At 35.6% G+C, this 22,605-nt stretch overlaps 1 protein-coding gene across 2 annotated transcripts in view; it reads right to left on the reverse strand.

The window, feature by feature from the left end:
- SLC38A11 (solute carrier family 38 member 11) overlaps positions 1–22,605 on the reverse strand; it is a 65,583-nt gene that overhangs the window by 29,598 nt on the left and 13,380 nt on the right. For both annotated transcript variants that reach the window (XM_055122326.1, XM_055122325.1), the window contains exons 6-7: positions 17,291–17,397; positions 13,264–13,343 (exon numbers count right to left, since the gene is read on the reverse strand). In XM_055122326.1, the coding sequence (XP_054978301.1) occupies positions 13,264–13,343; positions 17,291–17,397 (187 nt within the window). The remainder of the gene's footprint in view (positions 1–13,263; positions 13,344–17,290; positions 17,398–22,605) is intronic.

The following is a 22,605-nucleotide window of genomic DNA, read 5'->3' on the forward strand; positions in this document are numbered from 1 at the left end:
CTCCCCAAAGCCATTTGAATCATTTTTCCAGGTCCTTGTTGTCTCTCTGTCCCTGCCCCTGTCTCTGTCTGTCTCTCTCATGGTTTTTGCCAACAGCCTTCTTTGCTCAGGGTTTACTCCTGGCTCTGTGGCTCTGTGATCACTCCCAGTAGGCTAGGGAGAATCCATATAACCCATAGAAGGTGTCAGGATTGAACGTGAGTTGGCCTCAGCAAAACAAGCACCCCACCAACTGTTCTATCTGCCCTCCTCCGCTCCCCGCCCCCATCTTTCTCTTTCTCTCCTGCTTTTTCCGACTCTGTCAGAGCTCATGTTCTCTCTTGAACATGCATTCTCCTCTTTCTCTGTTGTCACATCTTGATGTAGGCAGGTAGATGGGGAAAGGCCTTGGGCAATGAAAATTTAGATTTAACAAAGTCTCTGGGAAGGAGAATCTTAAGACTTGCAAATTCAAGAAAACAAAAATCCCCAGGAGGAAACCATTAGCAGACCCTAAGGATAATGGACCCCTCCCCAGGAGGTTCCCCAAAGAAAGCCATCATCACTCCCAACCTCCCTGGTAACCTTAGCAATGAACTTTTACCTGAAAAGAAACCCCAGGTGGGGGCAGATTGAAGAAACTCAATTAAAAAACACCTTGAACAAAGGAAGCACTTGCATATGCTGCCTGAGCCCATGTGCTGCTTGTGCTCACATGGCCGAGCACAAGTGTCGCCTGAGCACATGTGTCACCCGCATCTCCCCTCTTGAGATGTGTACTTTCATGCTTTCATACTTTTGTGTCTAAAGCTCGGGTATGTGTAGGGGCTTCCTCCACCCTTGGAGAAGCCCGCGTTCTCTCTTGGATGCGTTACTCTTACCTCTTTCTTTTTCTTATCCCTTCCTCCTATCCTCAAAAGCCTCTAAATAAAATCTGTTTACTTCACTGCTTGTCTACTCCTGAAATTCTTTTCTGCAAGTGAAGACAAGAACTCAGTAACTCTGGGTCCCAGGTGGTAGAGGCGGTTGGGGAGAAAATGACCGTCTTTCTCCTCCCCGCTTCACATAAGTCACCCATGCGGCCCACTGACATCATTCTAAATAAATTTCTTTCAATGAAAACTATTTTGCTTTACTAAACAAACAAACCAAAAACAAAAAAAGACTACTAGAGGAATTTAAGAGGGAGATAATTCCAGTGGGAGGGGGTGGTGGAGCAAAATATCAATGGAGAAGATAGTGGATTTACTTAGGTTTGGAAACCACAGCCGTCTGTGCTCCAGGGCTACTTCCAACTCTGTGCTCCAGGGTCTGGCATGAAAGCACCCACTGAGTCTTTTGAAGCTATTTCTCCAGCCCTGGAGAAAGCATTTTTGAAAAAGGAAAACAGATGCTTAAAGGATAGCTGCTGAGAAAACATATGAAGAGAGCTAGAAAGTAGAGATGAGGCTCAAGGAGTAGATCATATGATTTGCAGGTGTGAAACCGACATTCTGGGTTTGGTCCTCAGCATCCCCATCCCCACCCTTGCCCAGCCCTCTACCCCAAAGGGATGATGATGTTAAGGGGTTTATTTGCTTTGCAAAACTTTTCTGTGTGTAGAACTCAGAGATACAGGAAAGCTACTCCGTATAGTACAACAAAAGAAGAAAATTAAAACAATAAAAGATCTGAGACACTGTACATAATGGATCTAACAAAGATGTAAAAGGAAGACCCAGAATTGCACAATAAGTAGCATTGTCAAAATTCAGAATATTGACACTTCCATTTGCTGGTGAGAATGGAGCAAAAGCAATTCTTAGTTGTTGTTGCTGAAATATGATATGAAATAGCCACTTTGCAAGAGAGTTCAGTAGTTCTTATAAAACTAAATATAATCTTTTTGTTTTGTTTTGTTTTGGTTCCACACCTGACAATATTCAGGGATAACTCCTGGTAGGCTCAGGGACTTAGTGCAGTGGATAAGGTGGATTGCCAGTGGATATGGAATTCTAGGGATCAAATCTGTGGTGGCCATGTGCAAGGAAAGCACCTTATCCACCGCACTATTGCTCCAACCCTAAAGCTAAACATATTCTTACCATACAATTTAGCAACCACACTGCTTGCTGTTTACCGCAAAGATTCAAAAACACGGTGTCAAAGAGACAGTGTAAAGATTAAGGAGTTTGTTGGTCCCTGGCAGCACATATAGCACCCCAAGCACCACTCTGGGCACAGTGCCAGGAATAAACCCCAGATACTGCAGTGTATGGCCCTCAGAAACTGTAACCAAGGAGACAAAAATATTTTAAAACATGCCCACTTGAAAAGTGTAAACAGATGTTTGTAGCAGTCTTATTTATAGTTGCCAAAGCTTGGAAGCAACCAAGATATTTTTCAGTAGGTGAATGGAAAAATATAACTGAACATGCAAATAGAATATTAATCAGTAGTAAGAAAAAAACAATCTATCATGTTTTGAAAAGATATGGAAGAACCTTAAATGCATACTACTAAATGAGGAAAATCAGTCTGCAAAGTCTCCATGCTACATGTTTCCAACATACTGGAAGATCCAGAATTCTGATAACAATTAAGAAAATATCAGTGGGGGGTCAGAGAGAAAGTATTTTAAGTATGGGGCTTGTCTTGAGTACAGCAAACCCAAGTTGAATCCCAGCATCACATATGGTCCCCTGAACTCCACCAAGAACATTCCCTGAGCATAGAACCAGGAGTAAGTTCTTGGTGTGACCCCAGAATCAAAATAAATAAATAAATAAAAATCAGTTTTATCTAGGGGGAGAAAAGGAGATAGGGTGAATACTGGGGAGGCACAGATGATTTTTAAGTCAATTAAAAATTATCTGCATGATAATACAATGATAGTTCTGTGCTATAATATATTTGTCCTAACCCATGGTATGGATAATAGCATGAGGAAAGTCTAAAGTGAGCTATATATTTTGGGAGATCATGATGGGACTAATATTATATATTAATTATGATCAATAGAACACCTGATGGAGAATCTTAATAATAGAGGGCATATATATGTATATTTCATGCATACATATAATTAAAACCAAAAGAATATATTAAATCCAAAATTTCATTCAAAAATATAATTAATTCCAGGAATTAGAAATCATTTTAAGAGTTATATTCTACTTCTAATGGTATAGAAGACAAATGTAACTATTTAATTTTGAAAGTTGTATCAGATCTAGACCCACATAATATGATATGATATAAAAGGAAACATAATTGGAGAGAGCTGAAACTTAACCTACTGTCTAACAAGGCAAAAGTGAGAATTTTGAAATAGCAGTTATAAGCTTGTTCCTAGGAGTAAATATGTAAATGCCAGAAGATAGAGCTGAAGGCAAAGGCCAGGATTTGACTCAGCAGGAAAACACTGGTCTCTTAAGCCTGAAACTTGGGTTCAATAACCAACATCAAAAAAGCATTCATTGGTCGAATAAATACATTAACATATATACAGTTGAAATAGAAAAGAACTTGGGAAAGAAGCTGCTCTTTCATTAGAAACCCATTTTTAATATTTGCTTTTTTAAGAAAAAAGTAAATGTATTATTTTGAGAAATAACACAAATAAAAGCTATACTGAGAATAAGCAGGAACCTTCAACATGTCTTACAAAACTTCACAGATCATGACAATATAGTGGACATTAACTATAATGCTCCTGTCTTTTAAGAAGCATGCTTTCAAGGTTTTAATGTATTTTAATATTATGAAAAAGAGAGTTGCAGCAGTTTGTTGTAATAGTTTGGAAAATGCTTTCAAGAAAATGAGAATGAGTGCTTCACTTATGCTGAAAAATCCAGGCCTTCTGTGTGTGCATGCGCACGCTCGTGCGTGCACGCATGTGTGTGTGTACGTGTGTGTGTGGGGGGGGGGAGTGGTTAAGAGTAGGGAGATTTTAAATTGATTTAGAAAAATTACCCCAGTTCAATAATTGAATTCAGACACTCATTTCATCCTATTCTGAAAAACAAAATCATCTCTCCTGTAGCTGAGCAGTAATAAGGCAAAGCAAAAGTCCTACACATCTCTCCAGTTTTCCGAGCCTTGTGAAGGCAGGGGAATTTTTCTGATCCCTACATTAGACCTCTGATCAAGAGGATCAAACTTCACATCATGCTGTGGTACCTGCCCAAATTCTTTCCAGCTGAATATGGGCTCCTTCTAAATCACACAATTGCCATAGAGCTTTACATATTAACCTCTTCAACCAGTCACATATCAGACTTAGATGGCACACAAACAAAGCTTCCATTTCCTGTCACATCACAAGCTCTTAATGACAGAGGCAGATTTGCCCACTTCCCCTGCTTGGGCGTCAGCTGACAACTCTCTGCCACTTCCTTATTCTCAGCTCACTTTCCTTCTGATCCTGTTCTACAGGCAAGTATGGTTGACATGAACATATCAAGCTGGGAAATTGTTGAGAGTGGGGTCACACTGAATAGTAAAAGAGAGTCTTTTAGAAAAACAAATATTTGTATTAAGTTGATCTTCTGTTAAATTTTCATAAAACATAATGTCTGTTTGTTGGGGAGGCCACACCTGGCTGTGTTCAGATATTCTCATTCTTGGCGGGCTTGGGGGACTCTATGGGTTGCCAAAAATCAAATCGGGGTCAGTCACATGTAAGGCAAACATCTTATGTTCTGTACTATATCTCTAGCTCCTAAAACATACTTCCTCCGTCCCAATCATCTTGTTTATATGAATCATAAAAAAGCATGAGTAGTTTGACACTGTAAATACTGAAATACTATTTAATATCTTATCATTTTGACCTATTGCTATCTGGGACAAAATTACTTTTAATTCTTACTCTGTATACTCCCTTTCTTCTCTTTTCCCACTTGTAGCGATAATCCTCTGCCAGCACCTTAGATTGTATTAACATTGGGATGGAGCAATATAGTACAGTAGGTAGGATGCTTGCCTTGCATGTGACAGAGCAGGGTTCAATCCCCAGCACTCCCTATAGTCCCTAAAGTACTGTCAAGTATTGCCCTAAGCACAGAGCAAGGAGTAATCACTGAGCACTGACGGATATAATCTCAAAACCAAAACAAAATTGTATTAAGTATCTGTTTATTTTTAGCCATTTACAGATTATTTGTGCTGCTTGGAATCCCCCCCCTCTTTTTATTGTGTTTTTATTTGGGAACTTACCTATAGTACTCAAGGGCTACTCCTGGCAGTGCTCAGAGTACCATGAAGTGCCTGGGATAGAACCAGCATCTCCTCCATATCTCCTCCATACAAAATATGAGCTCTAGCATGTTGAACCATCTCTCTAGAGACTGGAGTGTGTTTTAGCACTAAGCCCCACTAATATAGTGATTGAACAAATCTTTAAGGATGTGTTGTCTTGACATTGACTATGTTTCTATTTGTTACTTTGTGTAGGCAATCTGCCTGGGGAATGTGTAACATTAGCTCTACTAGTTTTTTTACCTGAATTAAATGGTATGATAGCAAATGATTCAGCAAATTTTCCTAGCATTAAGAAAAATTACTTTGTCAGGGAATTTTTTTGCCTAAGCTTTTTGTTTTGTCAAGATAATTTTTGCTTCATCCTCTGCAACATTTTTCATTTGTATTCATATTGAATTAACAAAACAAGGAAGTTTCTAGGTTCATTCATTTATTCAATTTATTAAACAATTCTTTGGCAAATTCTACTTCTTTGATAAACACTGTGTTGACTAATGGTTTACTAATGGGTATAATACTGTGAAAAAAGCATATATCAGCTTACAATATAATGGACATGATGCTAAAAACAAAAGATAATTTAACATTTAACATGACTACATTATTCCTATCATTGCAGAGCCTGGCAAGCTACCTGTGGCGTATTCCATATACCAAAAACAGTAACAACAAGTATCACAATGGAGATGCTACTGGTTCCCACTTGAGCAAATTGATAAACAACTGGACTACAGCACTACAGTGCTAGATTATTCCTATATGTAGATCACTTCTCCCTTTCTATGCATTAACCAATAAAAATTCAGATTTTGTACTTACCCAAGTATTACTCAAGTAATACTCTCACCTCTGAAAATAGAAATAGAGTCTAGTATTATGAACATTCAGATTTCCCTTACTGGTTCTCAGAATGTATTTGTATTTTGTTCTCATGCTCATGCTATTTTAACAGGAAGAAACATGCTAGCCCCTTCACCTGTTTTATTCTATATTCCAACTTTTCAAGGTCACCTAGAAGATCTTAAGTTGATTAATTATAACATGTTCAACCAATCTAGTGGTTAAATATATTTATCATCATTATGGCTCATTCCACAAAGCCACTTGATTGTCATGCTATTTTCATTCATGCTCTTCAAAAATAAAATTTTATACTCTTCAAATACAAAAAGGGTGGAGGGAGATTTGCAAAATTCACTTCTCTATCATCAAGTTAAATTTTGGTTCTATCAACCTGGTTTTCACCCCTATCATTTGCCTGAAATTCCTAAAGGTTAGATGTAAACTCCTATCACCTGACACAGACATCTGTAATTTGCACCACGCATTGGCTACTGCCCCCTCTCCTGCCTTCACTGCCTGGTTCCTTTGAGATCACCCTTAACTCCATTTTCAGTGCATGTACTTTAGTTTAGTTGACCCTATCCTTATCATTAAGGTTAGGCATGTAATCTAAACCCTACCAACTCAATGTAGGCCATAATGATAGGGCTTGAAAACATCATAGGTTCTCATTAGAGTCAATCAGAACTATTATTGGAAATGAGGCTGGAGGTAACCAATCTCATTTCTCTTTATAAACTTGAACTTGAATGGATGTAGGCTGGGACTGTAGCTACCCTCTAGTCACAATGAGGGGACAGAGTTAAAACAGGAAGCAAAACCAAGAGATGAAACAAAGAGAAACTGTGTCTGATTTCATTGACTGAGATCCTAAGTATAATATCTAATAGAAATTATCATAGCCCAATGACTGTGACAAGTTGAAATTTATAATTATGTAAATCAATAAATTCTCATTTTAAAAAATCTTTTAAGGTTCTAGAATGGTTGTTTTTTTCAACAGTGGGGACAATATCGCATCATAAAAATATATAGTGGCCAGAATTAGACAGAATAACTGTTCCCTTTTTCAAATATGTAGCAATCCTTTGTCTCTGTTTTTTTATGATCCTTTTCTTAACACTTCTGTTTTTCTTTAAAAGAGATTGTATAGCATTTAATTGTAGAATTTCAGGGTTTGAATGGATAAGGGGTAAAGAAATGAAAATGTAGTGAGACCCTTGGGGAAGGCACGTTTTATATGCAAAAATACCTGTTAAAATATAGATTTATTTTTTAGAAGTGTTTTGGAGCAACAGACTATTGATTAAAACATTGGAAAGAATAAATGAAAAGAAATTAGCTATGAATTTCGAGTGCACATTATCATTTCCATTCTGAATGTAAAGTAATGAATTCTAATAAGGTACAGAATGAAGGTTTTCATGATGAAAATACTTCTGAATCAAGTTTGAAAAAAATACTAGAACTGTGTTATTGCATTCGTATACTAGCACACTTTCTGGAAAGCAATTAAATTGCCTTGCAACCTCTGTTTTTAGAAAGCACAAAAGGTTAGAAAATACAATAAAACTGAACATTTTTTCCAAAAAGAATCGAAAGTCATTGGACTGTGAGATATTTGAAATCATATCAAAAAGCAGAATTTATGGCTCTATGAGTTATGGAAAAGGAAATTGAATCGTGTGTTTTATTTTTAAAACATAACCACTAAAGAGATGTTTCCATAGTAACAAGGTCAATACCAGTAGCCGTTACAGACCTTCCTCTTTTCTGATAGTGAGTTTAAAGATTTTTCAAATACCTCTTAAAAAAAAATCATGAAAAAGTACAGCTTTTCTGATCATCCATCTGAACCCCAAAATGAGGGAAAACACACATGGAATATTGAATTTCTCATGTTTTATGGATTATAAGCATTCATGGCTGTCATCTTTTCAGAAAGGAGCCAGTCTGAATAGTTATTATGCCAACCACTGAACATGGGATTTGATTAGCCTGATTGTAAATCTGGACAAACAGAAGTTGTTTGCAGTAGTGTTCAAATAGAAATAAAAGGCAGCACAGTATTAACAAACATACTTCTTTAACATCTAAATATTGAAAGAGTTAAGTAAATAAGTCCTGTTATTAGAAAAATTTCAAAGGCTCAGAGAAAATATAAAACCACCACTTAAGGAAGGTTAGAAAGATTAGATAGAATAGATTTATAGATGGAAATGCATCTCTCTTTCTCATATATATACATATACATATGCATATATATATGCAAACAGCTCTGTGGTCACAAAATCAATTCATTTAATGACATTAGGAAGTAGTCTCTTCTTCCTAGTTCCTTTGTATCCAAATACACAAACTATAAGATACTCAATTGCACAGTCTTGTCTTCCTCACTAAACTGAGCTACTGAAATGTGTTTTATTTTTTTTACATTCAGAGGAATAGTTCATATAATATTTTATATGAAAGCGAATTAAAAATAAGTGGAGAATTAATCATGACAAATAATGATATAAGATAATTAAATTAAGAATCTTCTGAATGTAAAACTTCGATGTCAGTTAAAATGTATATTCATGACTTTAGTCACTAATCAAGAGATTTTTAGATTCTTGTTCAAAGAATCATCAACTTAAATATCAACTCAAAGTATTCAATCCTTATACCAAAGATAGAGCCCTAGCATCAATATATATATATATTTTTTTGCTTTTCGGGTCACACCTGGCGATGCACAGGGGTTACTCCTGGCTCTGCACTCAGGAATTACCCCTGGCCGTGCTCAGGGGACCATATGGGATGCTGGGATTTGAACCCGGGTCGGCCGAGTGCAAGGCAAACGCCCTACCCGCTGTGCTATCTCTCCAGCCCCATCAATATATATTTTTAAAACCAATTCAAGCAATTCTCCTGAGGTTCAATTAATGATTAATTTACCTGCCAAAAACAGTAACAAGTCTCACAATGGAGACGTTACTGTGCCCTCTCGAGCAAATCGATGAACAAGGGGATGACAGTGCTACAGTGCTCCCATCAATGTTTAGGTATTTTTTCCCTCAATATTGCCTCGCAGTACTATATTTACTAAATCTTTAAGACCTTTTATATTAGTGATTTGTTCTCAAAATCATGTTTAGTAATAAAGACCTCATTGTTTTTCATTATTTCATCAAAAACTACTGACTATGTTAAGGACTATAGTGGATACTGAAATAGTAGAATAAACTTGGCAAAGGAGTTTTCATGGTCAAGTGGAATAAATAAGCATGTAAAATATCCTTAATGTTCAATGTAATTAATGGATTTTAATGGTCTTTAAAAGAAAAGAAACAAACCTGGATCTCAGAAACTGGGCTTCTACACTATTATTCATACCTAGACATATCCACAATCTCTTACTCATTGGACTTACTGATTATATATTTATTATTTATTCATATATATATTAGGTGGACTAAAACTTGTGTAAATTACTTTTTAGTAAATTAAGTAGCATTATATTAAATTGACAGTTATCGGATCTCTATTGGTATATATCTATGATACATTTCCAACTCCCTAAATACAAAGAATTGCTTCCGTTCTGGTTGGGTATTATTTCTCTTTTAACTGGTTAGCCTATATTCCTCTGAGACCCTTATCACAAATCCTTCTTGGATTCTACTGATGCCCTCATTGGAATTACAGCATCATCAACAGCTTGTCCTCAGAGTTATTCCTCTTTCCATTTCCATCTGCACAATAACCAGTGACTTACTCCACCTACTAGGTGAGAGTCTTTTTACCAGGTAAAAGACCATACAGTTATTTTAATCTTTTCTGAATCTCAGCACCCTGGGTCTTTCAGCTAGTGACCTCAGCACTCTAATCCACATATGAAAAACTGAAGAATGGTTTTGAACACGTTCTTTTTTTTTTTGCTTTATGGGTCATACCTGGTTATGACAGAGGTTACTCCTGGCTCTGCACTCAGGAATTACTCCTGGAGGTACTCAGGGGCCCTTATGGGATGCTGGGAATCAAACCCAGGTCAGTTGTGTGCAAGGCAAATGCCCTACCCGCTGTGCTATTGCTCCAGCCCCTGAACACACTCTTTTGATAGAAAGTGACTGGACTGAATTCAATGATGGCTAAAGTTTCCAGACATGTGGCAGTTCGGGAATAAAAGCTTGAATTAAAATAGTACTACAAATTCAATTTAAAATATTCTTTATTATATTTGTAAAATATGTGTATAGCTTTTGTTGCTGTGAACTCAGTTTTTGAAAACCTTAAATGAACATTGAACCAATATAAAGAATGATAAATAAATGGCAGTGGAATCAAATACATGCTTCTCTGCTTTTGTGGTGACCTTTCCTGAGCTTACAATGTTTTTGTCTTTTCATAAAATCTAGATAAATATTGAGGGGTGTGGTTTGGGCCAGAGGTGGCAATACTCAGTGCTTACTCTGTATTGTGCTCAGGGATCACTTCTTGTCCTGCTCAGGGGACCATATATGGTTCCAGAGACTAAACCAGAGTTAGTCACATGTAAGGTAAGTGCCTGAACTCCTGTACCATATCTCCAGTCCCTGGGAAAAAAAAAATTATTAAAAAAAAAAATCCAACTCTTTTTTTTTTCTCTCTCTCTAAGAAGATCTCCATGATTCTGACAGTGCTGTCTGGTGCTACAACTGCCCACTGATCCTATTTTGCATCCCTCATGCTGGACTGTCATTGTGGTTGCTTTGTTTTTAAAATAAATCTTTTTCATTTATCTTCAGTTGTGAACACGTGAGCAGGTGATGACTTTAGCCCTTCTGCCTTTTTCAGGCACAGCACAATGGTTAGAAACAATAGTCATTCAATATAAACTGGCAAAATGAAAAGAAAGAAATGGCCACATTGAAACCAGCCAGGTGCAGTTTGAAAGATAATTGCTAGGGATTGAATTGTGTCTTCTCACAATATTAACATGTTGCATCCCTGGCCCCCAGGTGAATGCATCCTGAACTGGTGCCTTTGGGAGATAACCGGATTTAGGATTTAGATGAGGTCATAAGGGCAGGGAAACTCAGAGGGGAGTGGAGCTCTTTCAGAAAGATGCCACACCGGTTTGATTACCCCCACTCTCTGCCTTGGGAGGGCACAGCAGGAAGTCAAGCCAGAGGAGATCCCTGAACTGGACCTTGCTGGCAGAGTCTCAACCTAAAAGAAAGCAAACCTGTGTGCTTAAGCCATTCAACCTATTGTATTTGGTCCTGGCAGATAAAGCTGAGTAATACTACTGCACACCGGCATGAAATTATTTTATGAGATCATTAATCTGATCATTATAGATATTTAAATCCTTGAACAGTAGGTGTTTGGTTATTTGGGGTTCAGGGGGAAATTTTTCCAGATCACTTGCTTTGTGGAGCAGGAAGAATCTTCCCAGCAGTAAATAGAGACTCTCGGGGCTGGGGGGCACTCCTGATAATAGGTGGACAGGTGGTCCCAGTTAGATGAGTCCATGCTCAGATCCTACAATTTGGTGCTACTTGGACCTTGCGGTGGGAGCACCAGAACCACTCTGGAGTGTGCAGGTAGTGGAGGGAGTAAGACTCAGAGTCTCGCCTCCAACCCTTTGACCTGTTTCTTCAATCCAAGTCCTTTTTGGTTTCTTTCATCTTTGCATTTTCTAAAACAAGGGTCAGAAAAGTATATTTAGAGGAGAATATATTTCCATAAAATATTTTCTTTCTCCTCTCCAAAATTTGAGGCATAATTTTTGGTGCTTTCTGGTAAACTAAGAAGCCTGACATAAACATTACCTGTTAAAAAAATGAACTGACCTTGGGGAATAATAATTAACCAATAGTGGGGGTTGGAGCGATAGCATAGCGGGTAGGGCGTTTGCCTTGCATGCGGCAGACCTGGGTTCGATTCCCAGCATCCCATATGGTCCCCTGAGAACCAGTAGGAGTAATTCCTGAGTTCAGAGTTCAGAGTAGCCCCTGTGTGTTGCCAGATATGACCCAAAAAAGTAAAAATAAGGATAAAAATAATTAACGAACAGGGAAAAAGAAGTAACTTGGGGATTGTGTCATCCATCATAAATCACCAGGTTTCCTTTTTCTTTCCCCTTAGAGATGGCATTCATTGAGAATCCAATATGTTTAATGTTACTTGCAATTTATTGGAAATTACATCTTTGTTTTGTTTTGGGGGCATACGCAGTAATGCTCAGGGTTTACTCATGACTTTTTTGCTGAGATATCACCCCTCGGAGTGCTTGGAGGATGATGTGTGATGCCAGGGATCAAATCAGGATCAGCAGCATACAAAACAAGCACCTTGCCCCTCCCTATATTATCTCTCCACCCCTGAATTTTATTTTTTTTTGTCACAAAATTGAGAACATATTTAAGGTCTCAGGAGAACTCTATAATTTATTATTATTATTTATCCAGCAAATATTTATTGTGTATTGTAGGAACAAAATTTTATGTAGAAAGTCAATTTAAGCTAATTCCATTCCAGCATTGTTAGGGGACTAAGGATGTAAACTACTTAGGCTTTATGTGGTGAGTTTATTCTATACTAAAAGCATAATAATGAAGTGGATTATATAGCAATATTTACACTACAAATTTCATGGATAAATAACCTGTTAAAAACTGGGGAAACTCAAACCATTGGCCACCATTTCCTCCCCCCAAATAATAGCATTAAAAACAAATAATGCCACTATTAGAAATGCCAAAGTGTTTTAACAAAAAAGTAACCAAAGAACATAATTTCAGCAGAAACTAAAGAATGATTTTCAAAAAACACTATAATTCTTTTTATGGAGAAGAATATCAACTGTATTCTATATTCTTTTTTCAACCAAGGCTGGTGAAACTTTATTAGGAAATCCCTATCTCTGGATTAACTAGAGAAAGGTATTCCATCTCTCCCTGCATTTTTCCTGAATGTTTCACTTTGATTTTACTTGTTACTGTTCAAAGTCCCTTCTCTTACAATTCCCACTTAGGAATTCTTAAGGTTGGTTATTGAAACAATAATGAAATTTAGTTTAAACCCATGGCACATGTGACTCATATGTAATTATGATTAATTTTGTTAATCCTTCTGGTACAATGACTACTTTATATTTCCGCATTTATACTATGTTATATACTTATATGATGAATATAAACCAAGATCAACAAATATAATAAAACTTACATGTAAGGACCTAACGAAACCGCCCTTGTCATTACAATCCCAAGAATTAGAGTTGTTAAGAGTGTTGAAATAAGAGAGATCTGTAAAAGAAAATTTAAAAAATACCATCAGTTTAGAATAGTTCATTTTGTTGGCAATATTAGGTGTTTCTCCTTTTACTTCAGTAAACCTGTATTTTTTAGAGACTGACACATTAGTGATCTCTCACATGCAGGATATAAAGATACATCACAGTGATATAGTGAATACCCAAAGATAATGGAGACAGAGAAAGTGAAATCTGGTATGCAGTAGGAAATATGCTATTGAAGAGTCTGGGAATAGGACAGGGACATCTGTGGTAGAGGGAAGCATTCAATCAGGAGGAGGAGATGGAGCTGAAAGGTGATAAAATGTTATGTATGAAACGCTGTCAACAAAGGTACAGTAAACCACTTAGTAAAAACATATTTGTGTGTATATATATGCATGTATATATATATACATACATATATATATGTGTGTGTATGTTCCTCTTGTAGAAGGAAGACTGGTGGGCAAGAGGCAAATGGGGATGGGCAGATTGGTGGAGGGAAGTAGACAGTGGTGAAGGGATCATCAGTGTTGAAATGTTATCTGACTGAAACTCAATCATGAATAAATTTGTGATTTCACAGAGACTAAATTTAAACAATTAAATATATAATTATTCAATGGTTTATAGGCTACTATTTATAATATTTCATAAACTCAAGAATGTACCTTTATATTAGATTGTCATCTTAAGCTTTTCTCTTAAATATAAAGCATATATCACAGTGACTATTATTATCTTGCTACATGATTTTAAATGATTTTAATAGCTTCTTGTGCAGAATGTAAGGTTTTGAAATTATATTATGAAAGTAGAAGTGAAATTGCTTTCTTTTTATTTCAAGTCCTATTTTTCTGCTTTTTTTGTGTGTGTACTTTTTTTCTGTTTTTATTTTACCCCCTAATTTCCAATTTACACCCCTAATCCCAATACACAGTGTCTCACATTCATTTCTTGGTGTCCCTCTTTTTTCTTTCAGCTCTCTAATCTGTGACTTGACATTTCCTTTGTGGTTTGTCCTTTGCTTCCAAATTCCTCTTCTCTCTCTTTTCTAAGTGGGTTAAAATATAAACTTCTCTGTTTGTGTAATCTGTATGCTCATTATATTATGTAAGTGTTTTTTATTTTAATTTTTAATACAGAATATTTTATACTTTTTCTGAGAAGAAAAATACATAAATGCTCTCACTTAATGAACATGTTATTAACATTATTTTGTGAGTGATTAGCTTAATCAAGAAGAAGATGACACTGTGAATTCTCTGATTTACTGGGAAATAGGACTGGAGTGATAGCACAGCGGGTAGGGCATTTGCCTTGTATGAGGCCTACCCGGGGTTCAATTCCTTTGTCCCTCTCGGAGAGCCTGGCAACCTACAGAGAGTATCCAGTCCGCATGGCAGAGCCTGGCAAGCTACTCATGACATTCGATATGCCAAAAACAGTAACAACAAGTCTTGCAATGGGGACATTACTGGTGCCCGCTCGAGCAAATCGATGAACAACTTGATGACAGTGTGACAGTGCTACTGAGAAACGAAGGTATTAATTATCCTTCCCAAGGTCTTGCAGCTAGTAAGTGGCAATGCTAGATCAGAGCTCCTCAGACTAGATCACAGCCCTCTTTTGCTAATTCTAAGATTAACTTACAGATAGCAATGTGGTGTTTTTTTTTTCCCCAAACAATATTCAATACTTACTAAGAGAACTCTATGAGAAATTTTCTTTTCAAATGAAATAGAAGGCTTTTCTAAGAATTCACTTTGCAATATCCCACACTATGGGAACAATATTAACAATTGGAAGACATAGTAATGACACTTTTAAAAGATAGTTAGGGGAAATATTCCATTAATATGATGTTGGCTCTGCTTTTACAAATGCCTTGTCCTCTGCTTTCAGAAGATTTATTCTTATACTAAACATGTCAAATGAAGCATAGCTCAATAATTTCAGATAATTCACCATCAAAATATTATTTATACTGTTAATTACTTTTTGTCAGGGAAAGAAGCTAAAGTTGTAGAAATACTCTACAGTGTCATTTCTATCCTCAGTTCTGTCTGGATTTCAGATTTCACAACTATGGATAATGATCTAAGTGAAAACTAAAAGTTTATATTAGGAAAGACCTGTTTATGCATTGCTTCTAAGAATTTTATACTGTTTTGAATGATGAATTAATGTTTTATTTATTTTATATGCTCTTTCCATGTCTATTCAGGTGATTTTTTTGCGTCTACAGAGACTTTATCTTTTACTTACTAACACAGATATTTAAGCATTTTGTATAATATTTCCTAACAAAACCAACATTAAATTTTAGTATAAACACACAAACATTTATAGGCCTATTCAGATTGTCCTTTAATTTTTAAAAATTTTTCTTGTCTTGTTCTTGCTAAACTGTATATTTGAAAGATTTCTCTTTTATGTAAATTCTTAAATTGTATTAACGTAGAATTATTTATAACATTATTTGTAATGTATATATCTATTATAAGATACAGTGTGGGGCAAATAAAAGTTATCTAACAATTTACTTTTAAAAAATAGATTACAAAAATAACGTATAATTTTTCGGAAATTCTCCATTGAAATACGTGGTACTATGTAGACATAGTATCAACAGTATTTTGAGTAAAAATGCAAATGTCACATTAACTGTCACTGTCACTGTCATCCCGTTGCTCATCGATTTGTTCAAGCGGGCACCAATAACGTCTCTCATTGAGAGACTTATTGTTACTGTTTTTGGCATATCCTACAAATGTCACATTAGAATAAAAAAATAAAGTACAAGCAGATAAAGAGTAAATTATGTAAATGAGCACATGTGATTAGTTGAATAATTGAGTTGGTTTCATTAACAGGATATTAATATTTTCTATAATATTCACGTGAATCATAAATACCAATCAATCAAATTTCCTACAATTAATTAATCAAATCACTATTTAAATTCACTTGACAAGCATGACAAACATTCTAATTTATAAAATTTTTAGTGATTAAAGCTTATGCTTTATATATTAGTTACATATATTATATATTATTTATATATTACTGTTAAATTTCAAATTGTCTAAACTACTCTATAAAAATGATATTTTATGCAGAAAATTAAACCTTGGATTAAGTATAGTTTCTTATATTTTATAAATTAAAAACATATCAGAATATCTATTATTTAAAAAGAGGAGAGTACAGCACGCATCAACTAATAAACATCAGTTTTGTCAGATAAACTGAAGAATTAACCACAGTTTAGTATACTATAAACAAAGTGAAATTAATGATAATTAAAAATCTGAGCACAGAGCTAGAAGTTTGAAAAATTAATGCAGGTAACAAAATGTATCTCAGGGGCTAGAGCAATAGTATGGTGGTTTGGGTGTTTGCCTTGAACAAAGCTGATCTGCTTTTGATACCCTGCACTACATGTGGTTCTCTGAGCCCCTTCAGGACAGGCCTCTGAGCACTGAGCCAGGAGTAAGCCCTGAGCACCACTGAGGGTAGTGCATAAAAAAAAAATCATTTGTCATATTTAAATAGAAAACCTGGGGCTAGAAATTAATTCAGTGCTTAACGCTCTGCTGAATGAGCCTGTAGCCCTGAACTCAATCCCCAGAGTCATTCCCTGTGCTGAGCACCGTCCTAGCTGTTCTGCTGTCCAACACTCCCAGTGCCACAGGGGATTTTTTGGTAACATTGTGACCAGATATGTCCAAGCACCACAACTGGAGCACACATCCCCTTGAGCACTAAAGGAAGTGCTAGCACCACAGCCCAGAGTGCAGCCAATTCAGTACGCATGTGTGTGAGCACCGGGACTGACTGTGACAAACACAATGGCACAGTGTGCAAGCACCACCACCTAGTGTGTGTGGAGAGCATTGGCGGAGAGAAGGGAAAGGGAAAATGTGAAAATAAATGAACAAATTTCAAAATTACCTTCCCCAGCTTTGCTATATCCCGGTACAAGGACAACGGCAGAGTAAAGGTGACAGTAGTAAGCACAATAATGAAGTGACGACCAGTAAATATGTTTTCAGGATCAACTAAAACACAATAAATTAAAACATGTTTATAAATATGAACAATATACTACTGATACAAGTAAATATTTGTACCACACAAAAAAAAAACAACAACTAAATATCAGCAAATATGACCCAATGATAGGCTTTAAGACTAAGTAAATTTCATAAAAACAGATTAAAACAACATTATTTGTAAAGCTGGAGATATAAAATAACATGAATGAACCTATAGTTTAAGCAAGACTAAACTATTTTACATTCAAATTCATTATTATTATTATTGTTTTGGTTTTGGAGTCACATCTGGTAGTGCTCACAACTTACTCTGGTCTCTGTTCTCTAGAGAATATTCAGATTATTTTAATAACCTCCTAATCAGTTTCCCTGCTTCCAACTTGCTGTGTCCACTTACTATAACCTAGACATTACAGAGCTCATTTCCAAAGATAAAAGCATTGCCACTTCTTGTCCAACACCCCTCAATGTCTTCTTTTCGAAAGCTACATGAACATAGGGCATGTTCTACTTTTTGTTTTATTTTAAACTTTTGTATCCCAAAGAGATTTAAACAGTAAAACTTTAACAATTTTTTTTAAAATCAAGGCTTATATAAAAACAGTCATTATATTGCTATACTTTGGTTAAGAAAGAACTGATTTCCCTGAAGGAAAGCAGGCTGAATTTTGGAATATGTTGCAGACTCTTGTCTATCAAGAGTAAGTAACCATTTGGTGCACGTGATTGTATGTGTGCCTCAAATAAGAATTGTAAAAGAAAGAGACAGACATAAAAAGATCGCACTCATATGTGGAATATAAAGTAGCTGAAAGGTACAAGCTTACAATGTTGTGATTCCTGGCAGACATTTCACTAGACTTAGTTACTAAAATACTAACATACAGAAATCCAAAACTATGCTGCTGCTAGTGCGGCCTCCAGACCTCATATCTCTTCATTCTCAGCAATGGAAAACAAATTACCAAATGCTTTCTTTTCAGCAGATCGACTTTAGGGGGGAGAAACTCCAAATCAATAATAGTGAAATTTTTTTATTGAAATATTGAATGTAATCAAAGTAAAGTGAAAGTAAAGTGAAATTTACCAGTTACACATGTGGGGTGGGGGGCTGGGGAGGTGGGGGGAAGGGGGGAGGTATATTATGATTCTTGGTGGTGGAATATGTGCACTGGTGAAGGGACGGGTATTTGAGCATTGTATAACTGAGACTTAAACCTGAAAGCTTTGTAACTTTCCACATGGTGAACTAATAAAATTAAAAAAAAAAAAAAAGAATTGTAGCACTGTAGCACTGTCTTCCCTGGTTCATCAAGTTGCTCCTGCGGGCCCTAGTAAGGTCTCCGTTGTGAGACTTGTTACTGTTTTTGGCATCTCGAATATGCCATGAATAGCTTGCCAGGCTCTGCTGTGTGGGCTGGATACTTTCGGTAGCTTGCCGGGCTCTCTTGACAGAGGAATCGAACCCCGGATGGTCTCGTGCAAGGCAAATGCCTTACCCGCTGTGCTGTTGGTACATTTTAGGGGGTAGAGTATTCGCCTTGCAAACAAGTAGCCGACTGGGTTAGATCCCTGGCGTCCCATATGGTCCCCCAAGCACCACCAAAGTATTTCCTGAGTGCAGAGCTAGGAATAACACCTGAGAATCACCAGTTGTCATCTAAAAAGAAAAAAAAAGTGCGTGTGGGGGGTACATTTAAAGCTGTGCTAATTACAGCTTTCATGTCAGAAGCAAAATATCCATTTCAATAGAGACACTGGTACTTTACAATTTGTAGCTTTTACTGAATTTCTTTAGAGATCCTGTCATATTTTTAAATTGCCCTCAAATCTTTGTGGATTAATTTTCTGCAAATTGCAAAGCATATAGAAGCCAAGTCTATAATGAGAGTAATTTTATAATTTTAAATATATGTCAGAGAAAGAGGAAAGAAACAGGACTATTTCTCTGAAAAAAAAAGAGATTAATTTTCTTATATGGCATACAAACATAAGGGAACTTCAAAAGGGATGAATTGTACACAAGCACACATGTATAATGCAATTGAGGAATGCAACAGTTACTCATGATTATTTGTTTAGCTGCATCTTAACAATTATAAAATTCTGAATTAAAGTGTGAAAATATCAGTTCAATTTCCTAAAAGCCTAATTTACACTACTATATATTTTTGTGCAATAGCACAGTGGGTAGGGTGTTTGTCTTGCACACGGCCAACCCGGGTTTGATTCCTCTGCCCCTCTCGTAGAGCCCGGGAGGCTACTGAGAGTATCTTGCCCGCACGGCAGAACCTGGCAAGCTCCCTGTGGTGTATTCAATATGCCAAAAACAGTAACAAGTCTCAAAATGGAGTCGTTACTGGTGCCTCATCGAGCAAATCGATGAGTAACGGGATGACAGTGATACAGTGATCCAGTATTTTTAAATTGTGAATATTTTTGTGAAAAGAATTTGAATTAAATTATTTGCATATCTATTTCCATTTAAAGTAATCCTTTAATTACTTCTACTAATGTCTGTAGAAAACATATTTGCTGACCTAGATGAAAATCCTAGAATTGTATCTAGAAACATAATAACTGATAATCTTAATTAGGGGTAATGGACATTTTACACTAATGACCTAATGAGATATATTGCCTATACTGATCTAAAAATACATGTGAATAAAAATGTTAAATGTTAAATAATATAAAATAGAGTGAATATTAAAATTATAAAAAATACTAAAATTGCACGGAACATCACATTGTTTTCCAGTATACAATCTATTAATTTAGTATTCGTGTGCTTTCTTGAAACAGCACGGCAACTGATCAGCCATTATACAAAGCTAACTTTTTTTAAAATTTTATTTATTTATTTTTTGCTTTTTGGGTCACACCTGGCAATGCACAGGTGTGATTATATATTCTTTATTCATTCAGGAATGGATTTGAAGGTTGTAAATACATTAGCTACTCTAAATTATGCCATGATAATCAAAGAGATAAAGATTTGTGTTTTCATTTTCTTTTTGAATAAACACCCAGAAGAAAAACTGCTGAATAATGTGACTGAATATTGAAATTTTTGAAAAATTTAAAAATCACCTATACATTCCAATTCTTCTTCTTCTTTTTTTCTTTTGCTTTTTGGGTCATACCCATCGATGCTCAGGGGTTTCTCCTGGCTCTGCACTCAGGAAACACCCCTGGCAGTGCTCAGGGGACAATATAAGATGCTGGGCATCTAACCTGGGTCGGCTGCGTGCAAGGCAAATGCCCTACCTGCTGTGCTATTGCTCCAGCCCCCAACATTCTAATTCTTATATCAACATTTCTCATTACTTTGACTTGTTTAAAGAATTAAGACTTTGGTTGTTAGAAAAGTTTAAGCAATTATCCATTTGTCAGCGTAAGACATTTTAGGGGGATATTACAGCTGTATATTAAGAAATTTAGAATTATTAAAATAAGAAAAATTAAGAATTTTATTTATTTCTAACTAAATTGGCATCATATTATACTTTATAAAATATACAAGTGGAGTGTACATTACAAAATATCACATTCAACAATTATCTAGAAGTTGACAAAAATAGCTTTTATTTTTCAGGATGATCTCATTTATATGTGATATGTAGAATACTGGATGAGTAAATCTATTGTAGTAAAAGAGGGAAACCTAGATTGCCCTTGATCCCGGTGTTTAGAGAGGAGACAGAAAAGGAAAGAAATCAAGGGACATAAAAGAGAGTAGTATGTAATGAGTGAACAGGCAATAGGTCTTCAGTGATATCTGTGATATGAGTGAGTGGTATAGCCATATATTCAAAACACTCAACAAAACTGAAGATATGAGATATGAGATATGAGATATGAAGATATGAGACTCAACAAAACTGAAGATATGAGATAAAGCTGCAGCCACGGAAACTTTGTAATATGCCTCTTAAGTTGATAGACAGGGATAGGGTGAGGGTTGGGGTGGGGAGGAAATATGGGAACACTGGTGGAGAGAAGTTGACATCAGTGGTGGGATTGGTTGTTAAAGTAATATATGCATAAAACTCAACTACCAATAATTCTGTAAATTATGGTTCTTTAATAATGAATAAATAAATTGAGTATAATGTTCTTGGCTTTTGTGATCTATGTTTAAAAGCCATTTGCTATTATTATACAATTAATAACCAGGAAGAGAATTTAGAAGGGAAATTATGCCTCATCTATGATTTTGCAAGCATATATACAAATATTATTGAAGTATGTAATCCACAACTAAAGACTAATAAAATGTTTATCTCAAAATATTAATTTTGCTTCATGTATATTTTCAATGGATTTTACTCAAAAGAATATTGACCTGCCTTTAATAGAAGATATTCCTATGTGTTAATATAAGAATTTTTCTCAATACACTGATAAGAAAAGAAGAAGCACATTATGGGATGAATATAGAATATTCCCTAATATGAATATTTGAAGTTACAGGCAGTTTTACTCTGAAAACATACATAATTAATGGAAACATAGGAAAGAAGAAAGGCAGTTGTGGAGGACTGTCTAAATTTGATTATCCTGAGAGAGAGTATGAAAGTTTTCTATCATTTCCATTTATAAATCTTTTCTAACATTTTTCTAATACATGTGTATTATGTGTCAAATACATAATTAATTGATAAAAGAATTTTAGGTCATATATTTTTATATAAGAAACTTAGTGAAAATTTTCATTAATGACACTGGTTCAGTATAAGTAAGGCAAGGACCTTGGCCCCTTTATTATTTTTCCGGCCCCAAATTTAAATTTTTATAGCACTTTAGATAGTAGAGTTATACCAGTGTTAATTTACAGTATTAGTGCAGGAAATTTATAGACTCAACACTGAATTTATAACCAATTTACATGTGAATATTTTGTTTTTTTATTTAAGATTTATATAATTGGATTAAATTTTAAATTTGTTTTCATTAAAACACCATGATTTACAAAGTTGTTCATAATAGAGTTATTTCAGGCATTTAGTTTTCCAAACCCACCAGTGTGACCTTACCTCCAAAAATTTTACATAATTGGAAAATCTGAGCAAATTAGACAATTATAGGACAAATAGTGTCATAATTGCCCCATTTTACTTAACATCCTCTGTACTAATATGAACTAAATTTATGAAACCAAATTTGGAAATTGAGGACTAGGACAGAAGGTGCAGACAGTTCATGGTA

This window comes from Sorex araneus, chromosome X, assembly GCF_027595985.1.
Source record: "Sorex araneus isolate mSorAra2 chromosome X, mSorAra2.pri, whole genome shotgun sequence".
In the NCBI taxonomy this organism is placed as follows: domain Eukaryota; kingdom Metazoa; phylum Chordata; class Mammalia; order Eulipotyphla; family Soricidae; genus Sorex; species Sorex araneus.